The sequence below is a fragment of the Oncorhynchus nerka genome, linkage group LG5 (genome assembly GCF_034236695.1).
Source record: "Oncorhynchus nerka isolate Pitt River linkage group LG5, Oner_Uvic_2.0, whole genome shotgun sequence".
Lineage (NCBI taxonomy): Eukaryota > Metazoa > Chordata > Actinopteri > Salmoniformes > Salmonidae > Oncorhynchus > Oncorhynchus nerka.
The window spans coordinates 2840222-2862876 of record NC_088400.1 but is presented as its reverse complement, the minus strand read 5'-3'; the positions used below and the strand labels follow the sequence as shown (position 1 = coordinate 2862876).

At 56.7% G+C, this 22655-nt stretch overlaps 2 protein-coding genes across 3 annotated transcripts in view; both read right to left on the bottom strand.

Annotated features, from left to right (window-relative positions):
• Positions 1 to 65: 65 nt before the first annotated feature.
• LOC135571748 (PRELI domain-containing protein 1, mitochondrial-like) lies at positions 66 to 12077 on the bottom strand. 2 transcript variants are annotated; one of them, XM_065018279.1, is made up of 6 exons: positions 11950 to 12077; positions 11315 to 11456; positions 7997 to 8222; positions 7539 to 7652; positions 5815 to 5893; positions 66 to 2890 (listed from the first exon to the last, which is right to left on the bottom strand). In XM_065018279.1, exons 2-6 carry the CDS (start codon positions 11404 to 11406, stop codon positions 2766 to 2768), a joined length of 636 nt encoding a protein of 211 aa, XP_064874351.1. In that variant the 5' UTR covers positions 11407 to 11456; positions 11950 to 12077; the 3' UTR covers positions 66 to 2765. The 2 variants fall into 2 exon arrangements, with proteins under 2 accessions (XP_064874351.1, XP_064874352.1); XM_065018280.1 differs by having other exon boundaries at positions 11315 to 11453.
• Positions 12078 to 12648: 571 nt separating this feature from the next.
• LOC135571843 (spidroin-2-like) overlaps positions 12649 to 22655 on the bottom strand; it is a 42777-nt gene continuing 32770 nt past the window's right edge. The window contains exons 2-7 of the mRNA XM_065019016.1: positions 15104 to 15933; positions 14670 to 15051; positions 14453 to 14585; positions 13876 to 14357; positions 13416 to 13793; positions 12649 to 13324 (exon numbers count right to left, since the gene is read on the bottom strand). Of these exons, the coding sequence (XP_064875088.1) occupies positions 12649 to 13324; positions 13416 to 13793; positions 13876 to 14357; positions 14453 to 14585; positions 14670 to 15051; positions 15104 to 15933 (2881 nt within the window). The remainder of the gene's footprint in view (positions 13325 to 13415; positions 13794 to 13875; positions 14358 to 14452; positions 14586 to 14669; positions 15052 to 15103; positions 15934 to 22655) is intronic.

The window sequence follows — 22655 nt, the reverse complement described above, 5'->3', positions numbered from 1 at the left end:
AGCTCTCCCTCTAGTCAAGGATGATCACTTCCAAGAGAGAGCCAAGTAGCAGCTCTCCCTCTAGCCAAGGATGAGCACTTCCAAGAGAGAGCCAAGTAGCAGCTCTCCCTCTAGCCAAGGATGAGCACTTCCAAGAGAGAGCCAAGTAGCAGCTCTCCCTCTAGCCAAGGATGAGCACTTCCAAGTGAGAGCCAAGTAGCAGCTCTCCCTCTAGCCAAGGATGAGCACTTCCAAGAGAGAGCCAAGTAGCAGCTCCAAGAGAGAGCCAAGTAGCAGCTCTCCCTCTAGCCAAGGATGAGCACTTCCAAGTGAGAGCCAAGTAGCAGCTCTCCCTCTAGCCAAGGATGAGCACTTCCAAGAGAGAGCCAAGTAGCAGCTCTCCCTCTAGCCAAGGATGAGCACTTCCAAGAGAGAGCCAAGTAGCAGCTCTCCCTCTAGCCAAGGATGAGCACTTCCAAGAGAGAGCCAAGTAGCAGCTCTCCCTCTAGCCAAGGATGAGCACTTCCGAGTAACGACTGCAAAATAACTTGGACCCCCCCCCCTCATCACACCGGTAACAACTTCAATTTGAAGCAATGAATTACATTCATTACAACAATGTAGTGCCATAACTGAAATCAATTAACCTGTAACGAAGATTCAGGGAGATTACTTTGAGATTGGCTTTTTTTGTTGAGTAGTCTAGTTAACAGAAAACAAAAGATGATTTTGAAAAATATTAAATATTTACAAATCGTAAGCCTAAAATCTAAAGTAACTGAAGATACGCAGTCAGTCTCATCTACAGTGTGAGAAACAAAACTATATGAAGGTCAAGGACAGACAGGAGAAATGGAATGGAATAGACAGAAGTGCACGAGGGGTTAAAAGAGTCCATAAGTCTCTGGTCTAAAGTAGTACACTATATAGGGAATAGGGTGCCATTTGGGACTGAGTTGGAGGGAAATGGTGGGTAGGCCTACAGATCTAGGATCAGCTTCCCCTCTAACCAATCCTAACCTTAGCCATTATTGGGAAAATGATAAAAACTGACCCACTATCAACGAGGAACTCCCTATGACAGTATTCAGTAGGTCACGAAAAACAACTCGAGTCCCACAGTCATTTCTGGAGACATGAACCAGTCTCTTGTACTAGCTAGCCACCAATAAAAGGACAAGACCGACCAACACCAACGTCAGCCGTGCCTGTCCTGTCCCCAATGCTGCCACATGCCTCCCAACAAGATCAACCCAGTTACTCAGTTTACATTCTCTGCAGGTACAGTAACCACTTCTATAGCGTTTAGCCTCATCTCTTTCTGCTGCAGGTTTGTCTCATTGAGATAAGCATCTACACACCAACTGATAAGACCACGATGGACGGAGGGAGTAGAATGGAAACTAGCCCGGCGCGTTCACCTCCCTGTTAGTGTACTGTACTGAAGGAAAGGAGACAAGGAAAGGAAGCTAGTGAGGACTATTGAGACCCAGCCCAGACACTTGTGTTAGTAGACAGGAGTCTAAAAAAGGTGTCGCATGGTCAATCCGATGTCTGTCGCGGCAGTACAGAGTGTTACGGTGTCGCGGTAGAACAGCGTGTTACTGTGTCGCGGCAGCACAGAGTGTTACTGTGTCGCGGTAGAACAGAGTGTTACTGTGTCGCGGTAGAACAGCGTGTTACTGGGTCGCGGTAGAACAGCGTGTTACTGTGTCGCGGTAGAACAGAGTGTTACTGGGTCGCGGTAGAACAGCGTGTTACTGGGTCGCGGTAGAACAGCGTGTTACTGGGTCGCGGTAGAACAGCGTGTTACTGTGTCGCGGCAGCACAGAGCGTTACTGTGTCGCGGTAGAACAGAGCGTTACTGTGTCGCGGCAGCACAGCGCGTTACTGTGTCGCGGCAGCACAGAGCGTTACTGTGTCGCGGCAGCACAGAGCGTTACTGTGTCGCGGTAGAACAGCGTGTTACTGTGTCGCGGCAGCACAGAGCGTTACTGTGTCGCGGTAGAACAGCGTGTTACTGTGTCGCGGCAGCACAGCGTTACTGTGTCGCGGTAGAACAGCGTGTTACTGTGTCGCGGCAGCACAGAGCGTTACTGTGTCGCGGTAGAACAGAGCGTTACTGTGTCGCGGCAGCACAGAGCGTTACTGTGTCGCGGCAGCACAGGCAGTACAGCGCGTTACTGTGTCGCGGCAGCACAGGCAGTACGGCGTGTTACTGTAACGCAGCCTCTGCAGAAGTCAGAGCAAACATACTTTTTGGAGCTTCCCAGAGCTGTTGTGAAGGAAGTAGTCGAGGGAGTTAGGTTGTTTATACAGGACCTCTCACCCTCCCGTCAACCAATCATGTCAATGCGGAGCTATACACCTAGAGTCACACAATTACAGAAACATTCACAAAACTACCAGGTTTTCCAGAAATCCTGGTTGGAGGATTCCGGATTTCCTCCTTAGGGTAATCTTTCAATTTCTGGAAAACCTGGTAATTTTAGTTAACGGATTTTGCATCCATAACCACAGATCTAGGATCAGATTCCCCTACCTCAATAAGATCTGATCCCAGATCTGAGTAGGGACAACCAGACCTGGATTCAAATAGTGCCAGCCAGGCATGCTCAATCCATCCCAGATAAAGTCTTTGAATCAAGGCAGGACTGACAGGGGCCCATGTCTACTTCCTCCCACTGGCACCTCGCATTCTGGGTTTAAGTTTCTAGGATCAGCTTCGCCTGCCCCAATCCTAACCATATCAGCATCTAGGGGAAACTTCACCCTACACTGGCAGCTCAGACATACTGTTGTTTCTTGTGAGCCTGTGAGGCCAGGCCTTTGGCTTTCTCTTTAGCTACCAGAGCCGTCTCCCTGGCCCTCTCTGCAGCATGCTCAGCCAGGGTCCTGGAGGGGGTATCACCTGGAGGAGAGAGGAAAACATGGTGGTTAGAGAAGGGACTGGTTTCAGGGCCTGGTTTAGACCTGGGACACCAGCCATTGTTCCTCTGTAATCAGGGCCTGGTTTAGACCTGGGACACCAGCCATTGTTCCTCTGTAATCAGGGCCTGGTTTAGACCTGGGACACCAGCCATTGTTCCCCTGTAATCAGGGCCTGGTTTAGACCTGGGACACCAGCCATTGTTCCTCTGTAATCAGGGCCTGGTTTAGACCTAGGACACCAGCCATTATTCCGATGTAATCAGGGCCTGGTTTAGGCCAGAAAAGCAGCAGGAGTTTGAACCTCATAGGGTAAGAATTACATGTAGTCGTTGAATATTATTGTAATTGATGAGAAGACTAGACTCCAGTCTTGTTGCTATGAAAGATTCTAGCGAATAGCCCGTCCCTTTAATAGCACATTGAACTGTAAAACTAGAGAGTAGTAATAGCCCGTCCCTTTAATAGCACATTGAACTGTAAAACTAGAGAGTAGTAATAGCCCGTCCCTTTAATAGCACATTGAACTGTAAAACTAGAGTAGTAATAGCCCGTCCCTTTAATAGCACATTGAACTGTAAACTAGAGTAGTAATAGGCCGTCCCTTTAATAGCACATTGAACTGTAAACTAGAGTAGTAATAGCCCGTCCCTTTAATAGCACATTGAACTGTAAAACTAGAGTAGTAATAGCCCGTCCCTTTAATAGCACATTGAACTGTAAAACTAGAGAGTAGTAATAGCCTGTCCCTCACCTACAGCAGTTCATACATCTGATTCAACTGTTTCCACCCCAACACAGTCCCGTTACCGCCCCAACACAGTCCCGTTTCCGCCCCAACACAGTCCCGTTTCCGCCCCAACACAGTCCCGTTTCCACCCCAACACAGTCCCGTTTCCGACCCAACACAGTCCCGCCAACACAGTCCCGCCAACACAGTCCCGCCAACACAGTCCCGTTTCCGCCCCAACACAGTCAGTCCCGTTTCCGCCCCAACACAGTCAGTCCCGTTTCCGCCCCAACACAGTCCCGTTTCCGCCCCAACACAGTCCCGTTTCCGCCCCAACACAGTCCCGCCAACACAGTCCCGTTTCCGCCCCAACACAGTCCCGTTTCCGCCCCAACACAGTCCCGCCAACACAGTTCCGTTTCCGCCCCAACACAGTCCCGTTTCCGCCCCAACACAGTCCCGCCAACACAGTCCCGTTTCCGCCCCAACACAGTCCCGTTTCCGCTCCAACACAGTCAGTCCCGTTTCCGCCCCAACACAGTCAGTCCCGTTTCCGCTCCAACACAGTCCCGTTTCCGCCCCAACACAGTCCCGCCAACACAGTCCCGTTTCCGCCCCAACACAGTCCCGTTTCCGCCCCAACACAGTCAGTCCCGTTTCCGCCCCAACACAGTCAGTCCCGTTTCCACCCCAACACAGTCAGTCCCGTTCCGCCCCAACACAGTCCCGTTTCCGCCCAACACAGTCCCGTTTCCGCCCCAACACAGTCCCGTTTCCGCCCCAACACAGTCCCGTTTCCGCCCCAACACAGTCCCGTTTCCACCCCAACACAGTCAGTCCCGTTTCCGCCCCAACACAGTCAGTCCCGTTTCCACCCCAACACAGTCCCGTTTCCACCCCAACACAGTCCCGTTTCCGCCCCAACACAGTCCCGTTTCCGCCCCAACACAGTCCCGTTTCCGCCCCAACACAGTCCCGTTTCCGCCCCAACACAGTCCCGTTTCCGCCCCAACACAGTCCCGCCAACACAGTCCCGTTTCCGCCCCAACACAGTCCCGTTTCCGCCCCAACACAGTCCCGTTTCCGCCCCAACACAGTCCCGCCAACACAGTCCCGTTTCCGCCCCAACACAGTCCCGTTTCCGCTCCAACACAGTCAGTCCCGTTTCCGCCCCAACAGTCAGTCCCGTTTCCGCCCCAACACAGTCCCGCCAACACAGTCCCGTTTCCGCCCCAACACAGTCCCGTTTCCGCCCCAACAGTCAGTCCCGTTTCCGCCCCAACACAGTCAGTCCCGTTTCCGCCCCAACACAGTCAGTCCCGTTTCCGCCCCAACACAGTCAGTCCCGTTTCCGCCCCAACACAGTCAGTCCCGTTTCCGCCCCAACACAGTCAGTCCCGTTTCCGCCCCAACACAGTCCCGTTTCCGCCCCAACACAGTCCCGTTTCCGCCCCAACACAGTCCCGTTTCCGCCCCAACACAGTCAGTCCCGTTTCCACCCCAACACAGTCCGTTTCCACCCCAACACAGTCCCGTTTCCACCCCAACACAGTCCCGTTTCCGCCCCAACACAGTCCCGTTTCCACCCCAACACAGCACTGCTAATAATAAGGAACTGAACTGATCGCCCCAACACAGTCCCGTTTCCACCCCAACACAGTCCGTTTCCACCCCAACACAGTCCGTTTCCACCCCAACACAGTCCCGTTTCCACCCCAACACAGTCAGTCCCGTTTCCACCCCAACACAGTCAGTCCCGTTTCCACCCCAACACAGTCAGTCCCGTTTCCACCCCAACACAGTCAGTCCCGTTTCCACCCCAACACAGTCAGTCCCGTTTCCACCCCAACACAGTCAGTCCCGTTTCCACCCCAACACAGTCAGTCCCGTTTCCACCCCAACACAGTCCCGTTTCCACCCCAACACAGTCAGTCCCGTTTCCACCCCAACACAGTCAGTCCCGTTTCCACCCCAACACAGTCAGTCCCGTTTCCACCCCAACACAGTCCCGTTTCCACCCCAACACAGTCCCGTTTCCACCCCAACACAGTCCCGTTTCCACCCCAACACAGTCCCGTTTCCACCCCAACACAGTCCCGTTTCCACCCCAACACAGTCCCGTTTCCGCCCCAACACCTTATTTGACAGCGTAATAACACAACTGGCCTCCATCTTACCTTGCATTTTGGCCAGGACGTATTCAAACCCTTTCATGGTCTTTGCAACACTGGTCTTGAACCGGGCAAGGCCGAATTCCTGTAAAATGAGGCCAGACATTAATTAAAGTTATCACTAACAGGAATCTGTTTAGACACAGAAGAAGCTTCCTCACTAACACATCAGTCATACCATCACAACAAGACCATCACTCCCCATCAGTCATACCATCACAACAAGACCAGTATTCCCCATCAGTCAGACCATCACTCCCCATCAGTCATGCCATCACAACAAGACCATCACTCCCCATCAGCCATCAGATGGCTACGCACTATAGATGGCTACACACTAGAGATGGCTACACACTAGAGATGGCTACACACTAGAGATGGCTACGCACTAGAGATGGCTACGCACTAGAGATGGCTACGCACTAGAGATGGCTACACACTAGAGATGGCTACACACTAGAGATGGCTACACACTAGAGATGGCTACGCACTAGAGATGGCTACACATCTACATAGACGGCTACATACTAGAGATGGCTACACATCTACATAGACGGCTACATACTAGAGATGGCTACACATCTACATAGACAGCTACATACTAGAGATGGCTACACATCTACATAGACAGTTACACACTAGAGATGGCTACACACTAGAGATGGCTACAAATCAAATCAAATTTTATTTGTCACATACACATGGTTAGCAGATGTTAATGCGAGTGTAGCGAAATGCTTGTGCTTCTAGTTCCGACAATGCAGTGATAACCAACAAGTAATCTAACTAACAATTCCAAAACTACTGTCTTTTACACAGTGTAAGGGGATAAAGAATATGTACATAAGGATATATGAATGAGTGATGGTACAGAGCAGCATACAGTAGATGGTATCGAGTACAGTATATACATATGAGATGAGTATGTAGACAAAGTAAACAAAGTGGCATAGTTAAAGTGGCTAGTGACATAAGGATGCAGTCGATGATCTAGAGTACAGTATATACGTATGCATATGAGATGAATAATGTAGGGTAAGTAAACATTATATTAGGTAGCATTGTTTAAAGTGGCTAGTGATATATTTACATCATTTCCCATCAATTCCCATTATTAAAGTGGCTGGAGAGACACTATAGATGGCTACACACTATAGATGGCTACACACTATAGATGGCTACACACTATAGATGGCTACACACTATAGATGGCTACACACTATAGATGGCTACACACTATAGATGGCTACACAATGGCTACACACTATAGATGGCTACACATTATAGATGGCTACACAATGGCTACACACTATAGATGGCTACACAATGGCTACACACTATAGATGGCTACACACTATAGATGGCTACATACTATAGATGGCTACACACTATAGATGGCTACACACTATAGATGGCTACACACTATAGATGGCTACACACTATAGATGGCTACACACTATAGATGGCTACACACTATAGATGGCTACACACTATAGATGGCTACACACTATAGATGGCTACACACTATAGATGGCTACACACTATAGATGGCTACATACTATAGATGGCTACATACTATAGATGGCTAGATAGATGGTGGTGGAAAGATTGTCAAGTCAGGGGCTTTCTAGGGACCCCACCCTTCCAGTACCACAGTACCAGTGGATATGGTTTCCACTGGCCTGGATAAACACACACACACACACACACACACACACACACACACACACCTGTATAGCTCTGGAGAGCCCGTAGATGTTAGAGGAGATCCAGGCCTCTCTGTTAATCTCCGTCCAGCTGGTGTTGTCAGGGTTAATTCTGTACTCACAACGCTCCTCCACAGACTGTCAGGGGAATCGAAACATAGACCTTATTATGATAGTATATGCAGCCCATGGAGTCTTATAATGTGATTTAACAACTGGAGTAGGAGATGTAGAGTAGTATTACGAGCTGGTCGTCATAGTGACTTCAGGGTAACTTCCCACCAGAGAAATATGGCTCAAATTCAAATAGATTCAGATTGAAAGATGAAGACTTGCGTTGGCTCCCTGAGCGAATGCCTAGGCTTTAGCTCAGCGGGCTAACACAGTCACAGACCAACAGGAGACCCACGTTCAATTCCCGGTCGGTCACACATACCATGGCTAATACGGTCACGGTTCAATTCCCGGTCGGTCACACATACCATCATGCGTGCGTGGCTGATGTTCCAAGTCAGCGTTGTCATGGTTCTGTTCTGGGGGTCCACGATGGAATCCTCGATGATGTAGGCGTGCCTGGCCATGGTAACCGGCAGGTACTTCTCCATCCAGCGAGGGGCGCGGTTAGTTTTGGTCAGCAGTCGCCTAGAGACCAGACGGTTACCGGGAGTTACTTCCCTGAAGATGATGTCCTCCGTTAGGACATGGTTACTATGGGGAGAGAAGAGATGACAATTGTAAAAACAGTATCAGAGACTTTAGGGAGAGAGAGGAGATGAGAGTTTATTGTAATATTGTATTACTGTTAGAGACATGCTGGGGAGAGAGGAGATGAGAGTTTATTGTAATATTGTATTACTGTTAGAGACATGCCAGGGGAGAGAGGAGATGAGAGTTTATTGTAATATTGTATTACTGTTAGAGACATGCTGGAGAGAGAGGAGATGAGAGTTTATTGTAATATTGTATTACTGTTAGAGACATGCTGGAGAGAGAGGAGATGAGAGTTTATTGTAATATTGTATTACTGTTAGAGACATGCTGGGGAGAGAGAGGAGATGAGAGTTTATTGTAATATTGTATTACTGTTAGAGACATGCTGGAGAGAGAGGAGATGAGAGTTTATTGTAATATTGTATTACTGTTAGAGACATGCTGGAGAGAGAGGAGATGAGAGTTTATTGTAATATTGTATTACTGTTAGAGACATGCTGGAGAGAGAGGAGATGAGAGTTTATTGTAATATTGTATTACTGTTAGAGACATGCTGGAGAGAGAGGAGATGAGAGTTTATTGTAATATTGTATTACTGTTAGAGACATGCTGGAGAGAGAGGAGATGAGAGTTTATTGTAATATTGTATTACTGTTAGAGACATGCTGGGGAGAGAGAGGAGATGAGAGTTTATTGTAATATTGTATTACTGTTAGAGACATGCTGGGGAGAGAGGAGATGAGATGGTTGAATTAGATTGGATTCAGAGAGACTTTCCAGCTTAAAGGGATACTGCAAGATTATAGGTCACAACGATGTCTACGCGTCTCGATGCTACAACGTTGCGATGTCTACGCGTCTCTATGCTACAACGTTGCGATGTCTACGCGTCTCGATGCTACAACGTTGCGATGTCTACGCGTCTCGATGCTACAACGTTGCGATGTCTACGCGTCTCTATGCTACAACGTTGCGATGTCTACGCGTCTCGATGCTACAACGTTGCGATGTCTACGCGTCTCGATGCTACAACGTTGCGATGTCTACGCGTCTCTATGCTACAACGTTGCGATGTCTACGCGTCTCTATGCTACAACGTTGCGATGTCTACGCGTCTCGATGCTACAACGTTGCGATGTCTACGCGTCTCGATGCTACAACGTTGCGATGTCTACGCGTCTCGATGCTACAACGTTGCGATGTCTACGCGTCTCGATGCTACAACGTTGCGATGTCTACGCGTCTCGATGCTACAACGTTGCGATGTCTACGCGTCTCTCTTTCCCCAACCTGGTTGGGGGGGTAATCTTTCTTACCTGTAGGGGTTGGGGGTAATCTTTCTTACCTGTAGGGGTTGGGGGCAATCTACACCGTAGGGGGTTGTGGGGGTAATCTTTCTACCTGTAGGGGTTGGGGGCAATCTTTCACCTGTAGGGGCTATGCTACAACTTTCTTACCTGTAGGGGTTGGGGGTAATCTTTCTTACCTGTAGGGGCTGGGGGTAATCTTTCTTACCTGTAGGGGCTGGGGGTAATCTTTCTTACCTGTAGGGGGTTGGGGGTAATCTTTCTACCGTAGGGGTTGGGGGGTAATCTTTCTTACCTGTAGGGGTTGGGGGTAATCTATGCTACCTGTAGGGGCTGGGGGGGTAATCTTTCTTACCTGTAGGGGTTGGGGGTAATCTTTCTACAACTGGGGGGTAATCTTTCTTACCTGTAGGGGTTGGGGGTAATCTTTCTTACCTGTAGGGGTTGGGAGGGTAATCTTTCTTACCTGTAGGGGTTGTGGGGGGGGTAATCTTTCTACCTGTAGGGGTTGGGGGCAATCTTCTTACGTAGGGGTTGTGGGGGGCTAATCTTTCTTACCTGTAGGGGCGGGGGGTAATCTTTCTTACCTGTAGGGGCTACAATCTTTCTTACCTGTAGGGGCTGGGGGCAATCTTCTTACCTGTAGGGGCTGGGGGTAATCTTTCTTACCTGTAGGGGTTGGGGGGTAATCTACAAGGGGCTGGGGGGTAATCTTTCACCTGTAGGGGTTGGGGGCAATCTTTCTTACCTGTAGGGGTTGGGGGGGTAATCTTTCTTACCTGTAGGGGTTGGGGGTAATCTTTCTTACCTGTAGGGTTGGGTAATCTTTCACCTGTAGGGGTTGGGGGCATCTTCTTACCTGTAGGGGCTGGGTAATCTTTCTTACCTGTAGGGTTGGGGGGGTAATCTTTCTTACCTGTAGGGGTTGGGGGTAATCTTTCTTACCTGTAGGGGTTGTGGGGGTAATCTTTCTTACCTGTAGGGGTTGGGGGCAATCTTTCTTACCTGTAGGGGCTACATCTTCTTACCTGTAGGGGTTGGGGGTAATCTTTCTTACCTGTAGGGGTTGGGGGGTAATCTTTCTACCTGTAGGGGTTGGGGGGTAATCTTTCTTACCTGTAGGGGTTGGGGGTAATCTTTCTTACCTGTAGGGGTTGGGGGTAATCTTTCTTACCTGTAGGGGTTGGGGGTAATCTTTCTTACCTGTAGGGGTTGGGGGTAATCTTTCTTACCGTAGGGGTTGGGGACAACCTCTAGGTGGTCTTACCTGTAGGGGTTGGGGGGGTAATCTTTCTTACCTGTAGGGGTGGGGGGGTAATCTTTCTTACCTGTAGGGGTTGGGGGGTAATCTTTCTTACCTGTAGGGGTTGGGGGGTAATCTTTCTTACCTGTAGGGGTTGGGGGTAATCTTTCTTACCTGTAGGGGTTGGGGGTAATCTTTCTTACCTGTAGGGGTTGGGGGGGGTAATCTTTCTTACCTTTAGGGGTTGGGGGTAATCTTTCTTACCTGTAGGGGTTGGGGGTAATCTTTCTTACCTGTAGGGGTTGGGGGGGGTAATCTTTCTTACCTGTAGGGGTTGGGGGCAATCTTTCTTACCTGTAGGGGTTGGGGGGGGTAATCTTTCTTACCTGTAGGGGTTGGGGGTAATCTTTCTTACCCTTTAGGGGTTGGGGGTAATCTTTCTTACCTGTAGGGGTTGGGGGGGGGTAATCTTTCTTACCTGTAGGGTTGGGGGGGGTAATCTTTCTTACCTGTAGGGGTTGGGGGGTAATCTTTCTTACCTGTAGGGGTTGGGGTATCGCTCCCAGAAAGCGATGCAGACTTGGTCCCAGGAACTTTTCAGATGACCCACGCAGGCAAAGTACTTCACCATTGTTCCCGAAAAATGATGACATATGTAACTTACACTTTGGCAAATACCTGCTAGAAGAACAGGACACGTGAGTCAACTCAAATGAACTCGTACGTTATCAATTGCATGCACGCTCGCCCAATCAATCGTGAAATTAGAAGGCTGCACTAAAAAATAAACGAAACTCCTAGATAAAGCATAGGAAGTGGAATGGTGTATTTTAAATGACAGCTGTCAATCAAATGTAGTGAAATTAAATCAGTAACGTGCGCACTAGTCACAGCTAACGTTTACCTGTTCATAATATAGCTATATTTATGTCCATATATACCACTCGATATGCAACGTATTTCTTCTAAGAACGTCGTTAGTGACAGATAATGGAATACAAACTGAAATCTACAAACTGAAATGGTCACGTCCACAAGCAGTCCCTCGAGTCTTCCTAGAATGCTAAGATAAAGATCTAGCTAGCTAGCTTAGCATAGCGTTGGAGTCAACGCCATGAATTAATTAACTACATAATTTGACCGATTTTCATGAAGAAGAAAAAATAATGATTACCTCATTGGCAACACCATTTACAGCGGAGATAAGTGCATTTTCTACTACTTTTAGAAGAATGTAGCTTGCAGCTACATGACAAACTGACTTGGGCGGAAGGTCAGCAACAACGACATATCCGGTGCGAGGAGGGTAAAGGAAGGAAGAGACGTCGCGAGAGAAAAATAAAAAAGGAAGAGGCGTCGCGAGAGGTATAACTGACTCCAAAAATCGGTCTTTCTCCAGCAGGCGGCGTTGTTTCGGGGGAGGGACGAGGTTACAAGCGAAGAAGAAGCTTGAATCTGATTGGGGAGGAAATAAGGATGAATTGACTTTTGTCCCCAAAAGGATGGAAAAATAAGTACAATTATTTTGGGTAGCCTAGTGGTTAGAGCGCTGGACTAGTAACCGAAAGGTTGCAAGTTCGAATCCCCGAGCTGACAAGGTACAAATCTGTCGTTCTGCCCCTGAACAGGCGGTTAACCCACTGTTCCTAGTCCCTCATTGAAAATAAGAATTTGTTCTTAACTGACTTGCCTCGTAAAATAAAAAAGGAATCCACATTATATCAATTCAAATACAGACATTAGTTTAATTTTTGTCTCATTTCTTTGTGGAATCCCTCTGGCTGTTATATGTTTATGTTTTGCATGTTACTGTAATAAAAATTGGGCGCCTCTTCCTCTTCTGTTAAATACGAGGGCGCCTCTTCCTCTTCTGTTAAATACGAGGGCGCTTGTATTGGTTTCGTGTGTTTCTGCCGACCAGAAGGAACGTTTGTTGGCCTCGCTTGATTTCATTATTATCCTGTCGTGTTTTGAGCTGCGGAACAGGACACCTGTCAGGGCCGCTAGAGTTGGGCCCATGGCCGCTAGAGTTGGCCCCAGGGCCCCTAGAGTTGGGACCAGGGCCCCTAGAGTTGGACCCAGGGCCGCTAGCGTTGGCCCCAGGGCCGCTAGAGTTGGGCCCAGGGCCCCTAGAGTTGGGCCCAGGACCGCTAGAGTTGGGCCCAGGGCCGCTAGAGTTGGGCCCAGGGCCGCTAGAGTTGGGCCCAGGGCCGCTAGAGTTGGGCCCAGGGCCGCTAGAGTTGGGCCCAGGGTCATGTTTAAGTTGGGCCCAGGGCCCTAGAGTTGGGCCCAGGGCCGCTAGAGATGGCCCCAGGGCCGCTAGAGTTGGGCCCAGGGCCGCTAGCGTTGGGCCCAGGGCCGCTAGAGTTGGGACCAGGCCCCTAGAGTTGGACCCAGGGCCGCTAGAGTTGGACCCAGGGCCGCTAGAGTTGGGCCCAGGGCCGCTAGAGTTGGGCCCAGGGCCGCTAGAGTTGGGCCCAGGGCCGCTAGAGTTGGGCCCAGGGCCGCTAGAGTTGGGCCCAGGGCCCCTAGAGTTGGGCCCAGGGCCGCTAGAGATGGGCCCAGGGTCGCAGAGATGGCTAGAGTTGGGCCCAGGGCCGCTAGAGTTGGGCCCAGGGCCGCTAGAGTTGGGCCCAGGGCCGCAGAGTTGGGCCCAGGGCCGCTAAAGTTGGGCCCAGGGCCCCTAGAGTTGGGCCCAGGGCCGCTAGAGATGGGCCCAGGGCCGCTAGAGATGGCCCCAGGGCCGCTAGAGTTGGGCCCAGGGTCGCTAGAGTTGGGCCCAGGGCCGCAGAGTTGGGCCCAGGGCCCAGAGTTGGGGCCCAGGCCCTAGAGTTGGGCCCAGGGCCCCTAGAGTTGGGCCCAGGTCCGCTAGAGTTGGGCCCAGGGTCGCTAGAGTTGGCCCCAGGGGGAGTTGGGCCCAGGGCCCTAGAGTTGGGCCCAGGACCGCTAGAGTTGGGCCCGCTAGAGTTGGGCCCAGGGTCGCAGAGTTGGGCCCAGGGCCCAGAGTTGGGCCCAGGGCTCAGAGTGGGGGCCCAGGGTCACAAGTTGGGCCCAGGGCCCTAGAGTTGGGCCCAGGCCGCAGAGATGGCCCCAGGGTCGCAGAGTTGGGCCCAGGGCCGCTAGCGTTGGGCCCAGGGCCGCTAGAGTTGGGACCAGGGCCCCTAGAGTTGGACCCAGGGCCGCTAGAGTTGGACCCAGGGTCGCTAGAGTTGGGCCCAGGGCAGAGTTGGGCCCAGGGCCGCTAGAGTTGGGCCCAGGGCCGCTAGAGTTGGGCCCAGCAGAGTTGGGCCCAGGGCCCCAGAGTTGGGCCCAGGGTCGCAGAGATGGGCCCAGGGCCGCTAGAGATGGCCCCAGGGCCGCTAGAGTTGGGCCCAGGGCCGCTAGAGTTGGGCCCAGGGCCGCTAGAGGGCCCAGGGCCGCAGAGTTGGGCCCAGGGCCGCTAAGTTGGGCCCAGGGCCCTAGAGTTGGGCCCAGGGTCGCAGAGATGGGCCCAGGGTCGCTAGAGATGGCCCCAGGGCCGCTAGAGTTGGGCCCAGGGCCGCTAGAGTTGGGCCCAGGGTCGCAGAGTTGGGCCCAGGGCCCCTAGAGTTGGGCCCAGGGCCCTAGAGTTGGGCCCAGGGCCCCTAGAGTTGGGCCCAGGTCCGCTAGAGTTGGGCCCAGGGCCGCTAGAGTTGGGCCCAGGGCTTAAAGTTGGGCCCAGGGCCCCTAGAGTTGGGCCCAGGGCCGCTAGAGATGGCCCCAGGGCCGCTAGAGTTGGGCCCAGGGCCGCTAGCGTTGGGCCCAGGGCCGCTAGAGTTGGGACCAGGGCCCCTAGAGTTGGACCCAGGGCCGCTAGAGTTGGACCCAGGGCCGCAGAGTTGGGCCCAGGGTCGCTAGAGTTGGGCCCAGGGTCACAGAGTTGGGCCCAGGGTCGCTAGAGTTGGGCCCCTAAAGGGCCCAGGGCCCCTAGAGTTGGGCCCAGGGTCCGCTAGAGATGGGCCCAGGGCGCTAGAGATGGCCCCAGGGCCGCTAGAGTTGGGCCCAGGGCCGCTAGAGTTGGGCCCAGGGCCGCTAGAGTTGGGCCCAGGGCCGCTAGAGTTGGGCCCAGGGCCGCTAAAGTTGGGCCCAGGGCCCCTAGAGTTGGGCCCAGGGCCGCTAGAGATGGGCCCAGGGCCGCTAGAGATGGCCCCAGGGCCGCTAGAGTTGGGCCCAGGGCCGCTAGAGTTGGGCCCAGGGCCGCTAAAGTTGGGCCCAGGGCCCCTAGAGTTGGGCCCAGGGCCGCTAGAGATGGGCCCCGCTAGAGATGGCCCCAGGCCGCTAGAGTTGGGCCCAGGGCCACAGAGTTGGGCCCAGGGCCGCTAGAGTTGGGCCCAGGGCCGCTAGAGTTGGGCCCAGGGCCGCTAAAGTTGGGCCCAGGGCCCCTAGAGTTGGGCCCAGGGCCGCTAGAGATGGGCCCAGGGCCGCTAGAGATGGCCCCAGGGCCGCTAGCCCAGGGCCCAGGGCCGCTAGAGTTGGGCCCAGGGCTCCGCTAGAGTTGGGCCCAGGGCCCCTAGAGTTGGGCCCAGGGCCCCTAGAGTTGGGCCCAGGGCCCCTAGAGTTGGGCCCAGGGCCCCTAGAGTTGGGCCCAGGTCCCCTAGAGTTGGGACCAGGGCCCCTAGAGTTGGGCCCAGGGCCGCTAGAGTTGGGCCCAGGGCCGCTAGAGTTGGGCCCAGGGCCCCTAGAGTTGGGCCCAGGTCCCCTGGAGTTGGGCCCAGGGCCCCTGGAGTTGGGCCCAGGGCCGCTAGAGTTGGGCCCAGGGCCGCTAGCGTTGGGCCCAGGGCCGCTAGAGTTGGGACCAGGGCCCCTAGAGTTGGACCCAGGGCCGCTAGAGTTGGACCCAGGGCCGCTAGCGTTGGCCCCAGGGCCGCTAGAGTTGGGCCCAGGGCCGCTAGAGTTGGGCCCAGGGCCCCTAGAGTTGGGCCCAGGGCCCCTAGAGTTGGGCCCAGGTCCCCTAGAGTTGGGCCCAGGGCCCCTAGAGTTGGGCCCAGGGCCGCTAGAGTTGGGCCCAGGTCCCCTAGAGTTGGGACCAGGGCCCCTAGAGTTGGGACCAGGGCCCCTAGAGTTGGGCCCAGGGCCCCTAGAGTTGGGCCCAGGGCCCCTAGAGTTGGGACCAGGGCCCCTAGAGTTGGGCCCAGGGCCCCTAGAGTTGGGACCAGGGCCCCTAGAGTTGGGCCCAGGGCCGCTATTTTTATTTTTGTATTATTTAACCCTTATTTCACCAGGTAAGTTGACTGAGAACAAGTTCTCATTTACAGCAACGACCTGGGGAATAGTTACAGGGGACAGGTGGGGGGATGAATGAGCCAATTGTAAACTGGGGATTATTAGGTGACCATGATGGTTTGAGGGCCAGAGTGGGAATTTAGCCAGGACACCGGGGTTAAACACCCCTACTCTTACGATAAGTGCCATGGGATCGTTAATGACTTCAGAGAGTCAGGACACCCTACACAGGGCAGTGTCCCCAATATTTTTTTAGACCAGAGGAAAGAGTGCCTCCTACTGGCCCTCCAACACCACTTCCATTAGCATCTGGTCTCCCATCCAGGTACTGACCAGGAACAACCCTGCTTAGCTTCAGAAGCAAGCCAGCAGTGGTATGTAGTGCTGCTAACGGGGCCCAGGGCTGCTAACGGGGCCCAGGGCTGCTAACGGGGCCCAGGGCTGCTAAAGGGGCCCAGGGCTGCTAAAGGGGCCCAGAGCTGCTAACGGGCCCAGAGCTGCTAAAGGGGCCCAGGGCTGCTAAAGGGGCCCAGAGCTGCTAAGGGCCCAGAGCTAAAGGGGGCCCAGGGCTGCTAAGGGGCCCAGGGGCCCAGGGCTGCTAACGGGGCCCAGGGCTGCTAAAGGGGCCCAGGGCTGCTAAAGGGGCCCAGGGCTGCTAAAGGGGCCCAGAGCTGCTAAGGGCTGGGGCCCAGGGCTGCTAAGGGGCCCAGGGCCCAGGGCTGCTAAAGGCCCAGGGCTGGGGCCCAGGGCTGCTAAAGGGGCCCAGGGCTGCTAACGGGGCCCAGGGCTGCTAAAGGGGCCCAGGGCTGCTAAAGGGGCCCAGAGCTGCTAACGGGCCCAGAGCTGCTAAAGGGGCCCAGGGCTGCTAACGGGGCCCAGGGCTGCTAAAGGGGCCCAGGGCTGCTAAAAGGGCCCAGGGCTGCTAAAGGGGCCCAGAGCTGCTAAAGGGCTGCGGGCCCAGAGCTGCTAAAGGGGCCCAGGGCTGCTAAAGGGGCCCAGGGCTGCTAAAGGGGCCCAGGGCTGCTAACGGGGCCCAGGGCTGCTAACGGGGCCCAGGGCTGCTAAAGGGGCCCAGGGCTGCTAAAGGGGCCCAGAGCTGCTAACGGGCCCAGAGCTGCTAAAGGGGCCCAGGGCTGCTAAGGGGCCCAGGGCTGCAACGGGGCCCAGGGCCCAGGGCTGCTAAAGGGGCCCAGGGCTGCTAAGGGGCCCAGGGCTGCTAAAGGGGCCCAGGGCTGCTAAAGGGGCCCAGGGCTGCTAAAGGGGCCCAGGGCTGCTAAAGGGGCCCAGGGCTGCTAACGGGGCCCAGGGCTGCTAAAGGGGCCCAGGGCTGCTAAACGGGGGCCCAGGGCTGCTAAAGGGCCCAGGCCTAAAGGGGCCCAGGGCTGCTGGGCCCAGGCCCCAGGGCTGCTAAAGGGCCCAGGGCTGCTAACGGGGCCCAGGGCTGCTAAAGGGCCCAGGGCTGCTAAAGGGGCCCAGGGCTGCTAAAGGGCCCAGGGCTGCTAAAGGGGCCCAGGGCTGCTAAAGGGGCCCAGGGCTGCTAAAGGGGCCCAGGGCTGCTAACAGGGCCCAGGGCTGCTAAAGGGGGCCCAGGGCTGCTAAAGTTGGGCCCAGGCTGCTAAAGGGGCCCAGGGCCCAGGGCTGCTAAAGGGGCCCAGGGCTGCTAACGGGGCCCAGGGCTAAAGGGCCCAGGCTGCTAAAGGGGCCCAGGGCTGCTAAAGGGGCCCAGGGCTGCTAAAGGGCCCAGGGCTGCTAACGGGGCCCAGGGCTGCTAAAGAGGACCAGGGCTGATAAAAGGGGCCCAGGGCTGCTAACGGGGCCCAGGGCTGCTAAAAGGGCTCAGGGCCCAGGCTGCTGCCCACAGGGCCCAGGGCTGCTAAAGGGGCCCAGGGCTAAGGAGGCCAGGGCTAGCTAAAGGGCCCAGGGCTGCTAGAGTTGGGCCCAGAGCTGCTAAAGGGGCCCAGGGCTGCTAAAGGGCCAAGGCTGCTGACAGGGCCCAGGCTGCTAAAGGGCCAAGGGCTGCTAAAGGGCCCAGGGCTGCTAAAGGGGCCCAGGGTTGGGCCCAGGCTGCTAAAGGGCCCAGGGCTGCTAAAGGGGCCCAGGGCTGCTGAAAGGGCCCAGAGCTGCTAACGGGGCCCAGGGCTGCTAACGGGGCCCAGGGCTGCTAGCTGCTGGGCCCAGGGCTGCTAAAGGGGCCCAGGGCTGCTAAAGGGGCCCAGGGCTGCTGAAGGGGCCCCTGTTAAAGGGGCCCAGGGCTGCTAAAGGGCCCAGGGCTGCTAAGGGGCCCAGGGCTGCTGGGCCCAGGGCTGCTAAAGGGGCCCCTAAAGGGCCCAGGGCTGCTAACGGGGCCCAGGGCCCTGCTAAAGGGCCCAGGCTGCTAAAGGGCCCAGAGCTGCTAAAGGGCTCAGGCTGGGCCCCAGGGCTGCTAGAGTTGGGCCCAGAGCTGCTAAAGGGGCCCAGGGCTGCTAACGGGGCCCAGGGCTGCTGACAGGGCCCAGAGCTGCTAAAGGGGCCCAGGGCTGCTAGAGTTGGGCCCAGAGCTGCTAAAGGGGCCCAGGGCTGCTAAAGGGGCCCAGGGCTGCTGAAGGGCCCAGGGCTGCTAAAGGGGCCCAGGGCTGCTAAAGGGCCCAGGGCTGCTAACGGGGCCCAGGGGCTGCTAAAGGGCCCAGGGCTGCTAACGGGGCCCAGGGCTGCTAAAGGCCCAGGCTGCTAAAGGCTCAAGGCTGACAGGGCCCAGAGCTGCTAAAGGGGCCCAGGGCTATTAAAGGGCCCCAGGGCTGCTAGAGTTGGGCCCAGAGCTGCTAAAGGGGCCCAGGGCTGCTAAAGAGGCCCAGGGCTGCTAAAGGGGCCCAGGGCTGCTGAAGGGGCCCAGGGCTGCTAACGGGGCCCAGGGCTGCTAAAGAGGCCCAGGGCTGCTAACGGGGCCCAGGGCTGCTAACAGGGCCCAGGGCTGCTAACGGGGCCCAGGGCTGCTAAAGGAGCTCAGGTGTGCTAACGGGCCCCAGGGCTGCTAATAACGGGGCCCAGGGCTGCTGAAGAGGCCCATGGATGCTAAAGGAGCTCAGGTGTGCTAACGGGCCCCAGGGCTGCTAAAGGGGCTCAGGGCTGCTGACAGGGCCCAGAGCTGCTAAAGGGGCCCAGGGCTACTAAAGGGGCCCAGGGCTGCTAGAGTTGGGCCCAGAGCTGCTAAAGGGGCCCAGGGCTGCTAAAGGGGCTCAAGGCTGCTGACAGGGCCCAGAGCTGCTAAAGGGGCCCAGGGCTATTAAAGGGCCCCAGGGCTGCTAGAGTTGGGCCCAGAGCTGCTAAAGGGGCCCAGGGCTGCTAACGGGGCTCAAGGCTGCTGACAGGGCCCAGAGCTGCTAAAGGGGCCCAGGGCTGCTAACGGGGCCCAGGGCTGCTAAAGGGGCCCAGGGCTGCTAAAGGGGCTCAAGGCTGCTGACAGGGCCCAGAGCTGCTAAAGGGGCCCAGGGCTATTAAAGGGGCCCAGGGCTGCTAGAGTTGGGCCCAGAGCTGCTAAAGGGGCCCAGGGCTGCTAAAGAGGCCCAGGGCTGCTAAAGGGGCCCAGGGCTGCTGAAGGGGCCCAGGGCTGCTGAAGGGGCCCAGGGCTGCTAACGGGGCCCAGGGCTGCTAAAGAGGCCCAGGGCTGCTAACGGGGCCCAGGGCTGCTAACAGGGCCCAGGGCTGCTAACGGGGCCCAGGGCTGCTAAAGGAGCTCAGGTGTGCTAACGGGCCCCAGGGCTGCTAATAACGGGGCCCAGGGCTGCTGAAGAGGCCCATGGATGCTAAAGGAGCTCAGGTGTGCTAACGGGCCCCAGGGCTGCTAAAGGGGCTCAGGGCTGCTGACAGGGCCCAGAGCTGCTAAAGGGGCCCAGGGCTACTAAAGGGGCCCAGGGCTGCTAGAGTTGGGCCCAGAGCTGCTAAAGGGGCCCAGGGCTGCTAAAGGGGCTCAAGGCTGCTGACAGGGCCCAGAGCTGCTAAAGGGGCCCAGGGCTATTAAAGGGCCCCAGGGCTGCTAGAGTTGGGCCCAGAGCTGCTAAAGGGGCCCAGGGCTGCTAACGGGGCTCAAGGCTGCTGACAGGGCCCAGAGCTGCTAAAGGGGCCCAGGGCTATTAAAGGGCCCCAGGGCTGCTAGAGTTGGGCCCAGAGCTGCTAAAGGGGCCCAGGGCTGCTAACGGGGCTCAAGGCTGCTGACAGGGCCCAGAGCTGCTAAAGGGGCCCAGGGCTGCTAGAGTTGGGCCCAGAGCTGCTAAAGGGGCCCAGGGCTGCTAAAGGGGCCCAGGGCTGCTAAAGGGGCCCAGGGCTGCTAACGGGGCCCAGGGCTGCTAACGGGGCCCAGGGCTGCTAACGGGGCCCAGGGCTGCTAAAGGGGCCCAGGGCTGCTAAAGGGGCCCAGAGCTGCTAACGGGGCCCAGGGCTGCTAACGGGGCTGCTAAAGGGGCCCAGGGCTATTAAAAGGGCCCCAGGGCTGCTAGAGTTGGGCCCAGAGCTGCTAAAGGGGCCCAGGGCTGCTAACGGGGCCCAGGGCTGCTAAAGAGGCCCAGGGCTGCTAACGGGGCCCAGGGCTGCTAACAGGGCCCAGGGCTGCTAACGGGGCCCAGGGCTGCTAAAGGAGCTCAGGTGTGCTAACGGGCCCCAGGGCTGCTAATAACGGGGCCCAGGGCTGCTGAAGAGGCCCATGGATGCTAAAGGAGCTCAGGTGTGCTAACGGGCCCCAGGGCTGCTAAAGGGGCTCAGGGCTGCTGACAGGGCCCAGAGCTGCTAAAGGGGCCCAGGGCTACTAAAGGGGCCCAGGGCTGCTAGAGTTGGGCCCAGAGCTGCTAAAGGGGCCCAGGGCTGCTAAAGGGGCCCAGGGCTGCTGAAGGGGCCCAGGGCTGCTAAAGGGGCTCAAGGCTGCTGACAGGGCCCAGAGCTGCTAAAGGGGCCCAGGGCTATTAAAAGGGCCCCAGGGCTGCTAGAGTTGGGCCCAGAGCTGCTAAAGGGGCCCAGGGCTGCTAACGGGGCTCAAGGCTGCTGACAGGGCCCAGAGCTGCTAAAGGGGCCCAGGGCTGCTAGAGTTGGGCCCAGAGCTGCTAAAGGGGCCAAGGGCTGCTGAAGAGGCCCAGGGCTGCTGAAGGGGCCCAGGGCTGCTAACGGGGCCCAGGGCTGCTAAAGAGGCCCAGGGCTGCTAACGGGGCCCAGGGCTGCTAACGGGGCCCAGGGCTGCTAACAGGGCCCAGGGCTGCTAACGGGGCCCAGGGCTGCTAAAGGAGCTCAGGTGTGCTAACGGGCCCCAGGGCTGCTAATAACGGGGCCCAGGGCTGCTGAAGAGGCCCATGGATGCTAAAGGAGCTCAGGTGTGCTAACGGGCCCCAGGGCTGCTAAAGGGGCTCAGGGCTGCTGACAGGGCCCAGAGCTGCTAAAGGGGCCCAGGGCTACTAAAGGGGCCCAGGGCTGCTAGAGTTGGGCCCAGAGCTGCTAAAGGGGCCCAGGGCTGCTAAAGGGGCCCAGGGCTGCTGAAGGGGCCCAGGGCTGCTAAAGGGGCTCAAGGCTGCTGACAGGGCCCAGAGCTGCTAAAGGGGCCCAGGGCTATTAAAAGGGGCCCAGGGCTGCTAGAGTTGGGCCCAGAGCTGCTAACGGGGCCCAGGGCTGCTAACGGGGCCCAGGGCTGCTAACGGGGCCCAGGGCTGCTAAAGAGGCCCATGGCTGCTAAAGGGGCTCAGGTGTGCTAACGGGCCCCAGGGCTGCTAAAGGGGCTCAGGGCTGCTGACAGGGCCCAGAGCTGCTAAAGGGGCCCAGGGCTACTAAAGGGGCCCAGGGCTGCTAGAGTTGGGCCCAGAGCTGCTAAAGGGGCCCAGGGCTACTAAAGGGGCCCAGGGCTGCTAGAGTTGGGCCCAGAGCTGCTAAAGGGGCCCAGGGCTACTAAAGGGGCCCAGGGCTGCTAGAGTTGGGCCCAGAGCTGCTAAAGGGGCCCAGGGCTGCTAAAGGGGCCCAGGGCTGCTGAAGGGGCCCAGGGCTGCTAAAGGGGCTCAAGGCTGCTGACAGGGCCCAGAGCTGCTAAAGGGGCCCAGGGCTATTAAAAGGGGCCCAGGGCTGCTAGAGTTGGGCCCAGAGCTGCTAACGGGGCCCAGGGCTGCTAACGGGGCCCAGGGCTGCTAATAACGGGGCCCAGGGCTGCTAAAGAGGCCCATGGCTGCTAAAGGGGCTCAAGGCTGCTGACAGGGCCCAGAGCTGCTAAAGGGGCCCAGGGCTATTAAAGGGCCCCAGGGCTGCTAGAGTTGGGCCCAGAGCTGCTAAAGGGGCCCAGGGCTGCTAAAGGGGCCCAGAGCTGCTAACGGGGCCCAGGGCTGCTAACGGGGCCCAGGGCTGCTAACGGGGCCCAGGGCTGCTAAAGGGGCCCAGGGCTGCTAAAGGGGCCCAGAGCTGCTAACGGGCCCAGAGCTGCTAAAGGGGCCCAGGGCTGCTAACGGGGCCCAGGGCTGCTAACGGGGCCCAGGGCTGCTAAAGGGGCCCAGGGCTGCTAAAGGGGCCCAGAGCTGCTAACGGGCCCAGAGCTGCTAAAGGGGCCCAGGGCTGCTAACGGGGCCCAGGGCTGCTAAAGGGGCCCAGGGCTGCTAAAGGGGCCCAGGGCTGCTAAAGGGGCCCAGGGCTGCTAAAGGGGCCCAG

What these genes read in the sequence shown, in the direction of transcription:
- LOC135571748 (XM_065018279.1), bottom strand. Translation starts at nt 11,406, where the DNA reads ATGGTGAAGTACTTTGCCTGCGTGGGTCATCTGAAAAGTTCCTGGGAC. An exon ending in CGATACCCCAACCCCTACAG is followed by an intron (nt 8,223 to 11,314) that starts GTAAGAAAGATT and finishes CTCTCCCCATAG; the next exon opens with TAACCATGTCCTAACGGAGG. An exon ending in GGCTCTCCAGAGCTATACAG is followed by an intron (nt 5,894 to 7,538) that starts GTGTGTGTGTGT and finishes CTCATTTTACAG; the next exon opens with GAATTCGGCCTTGCCCGGTT.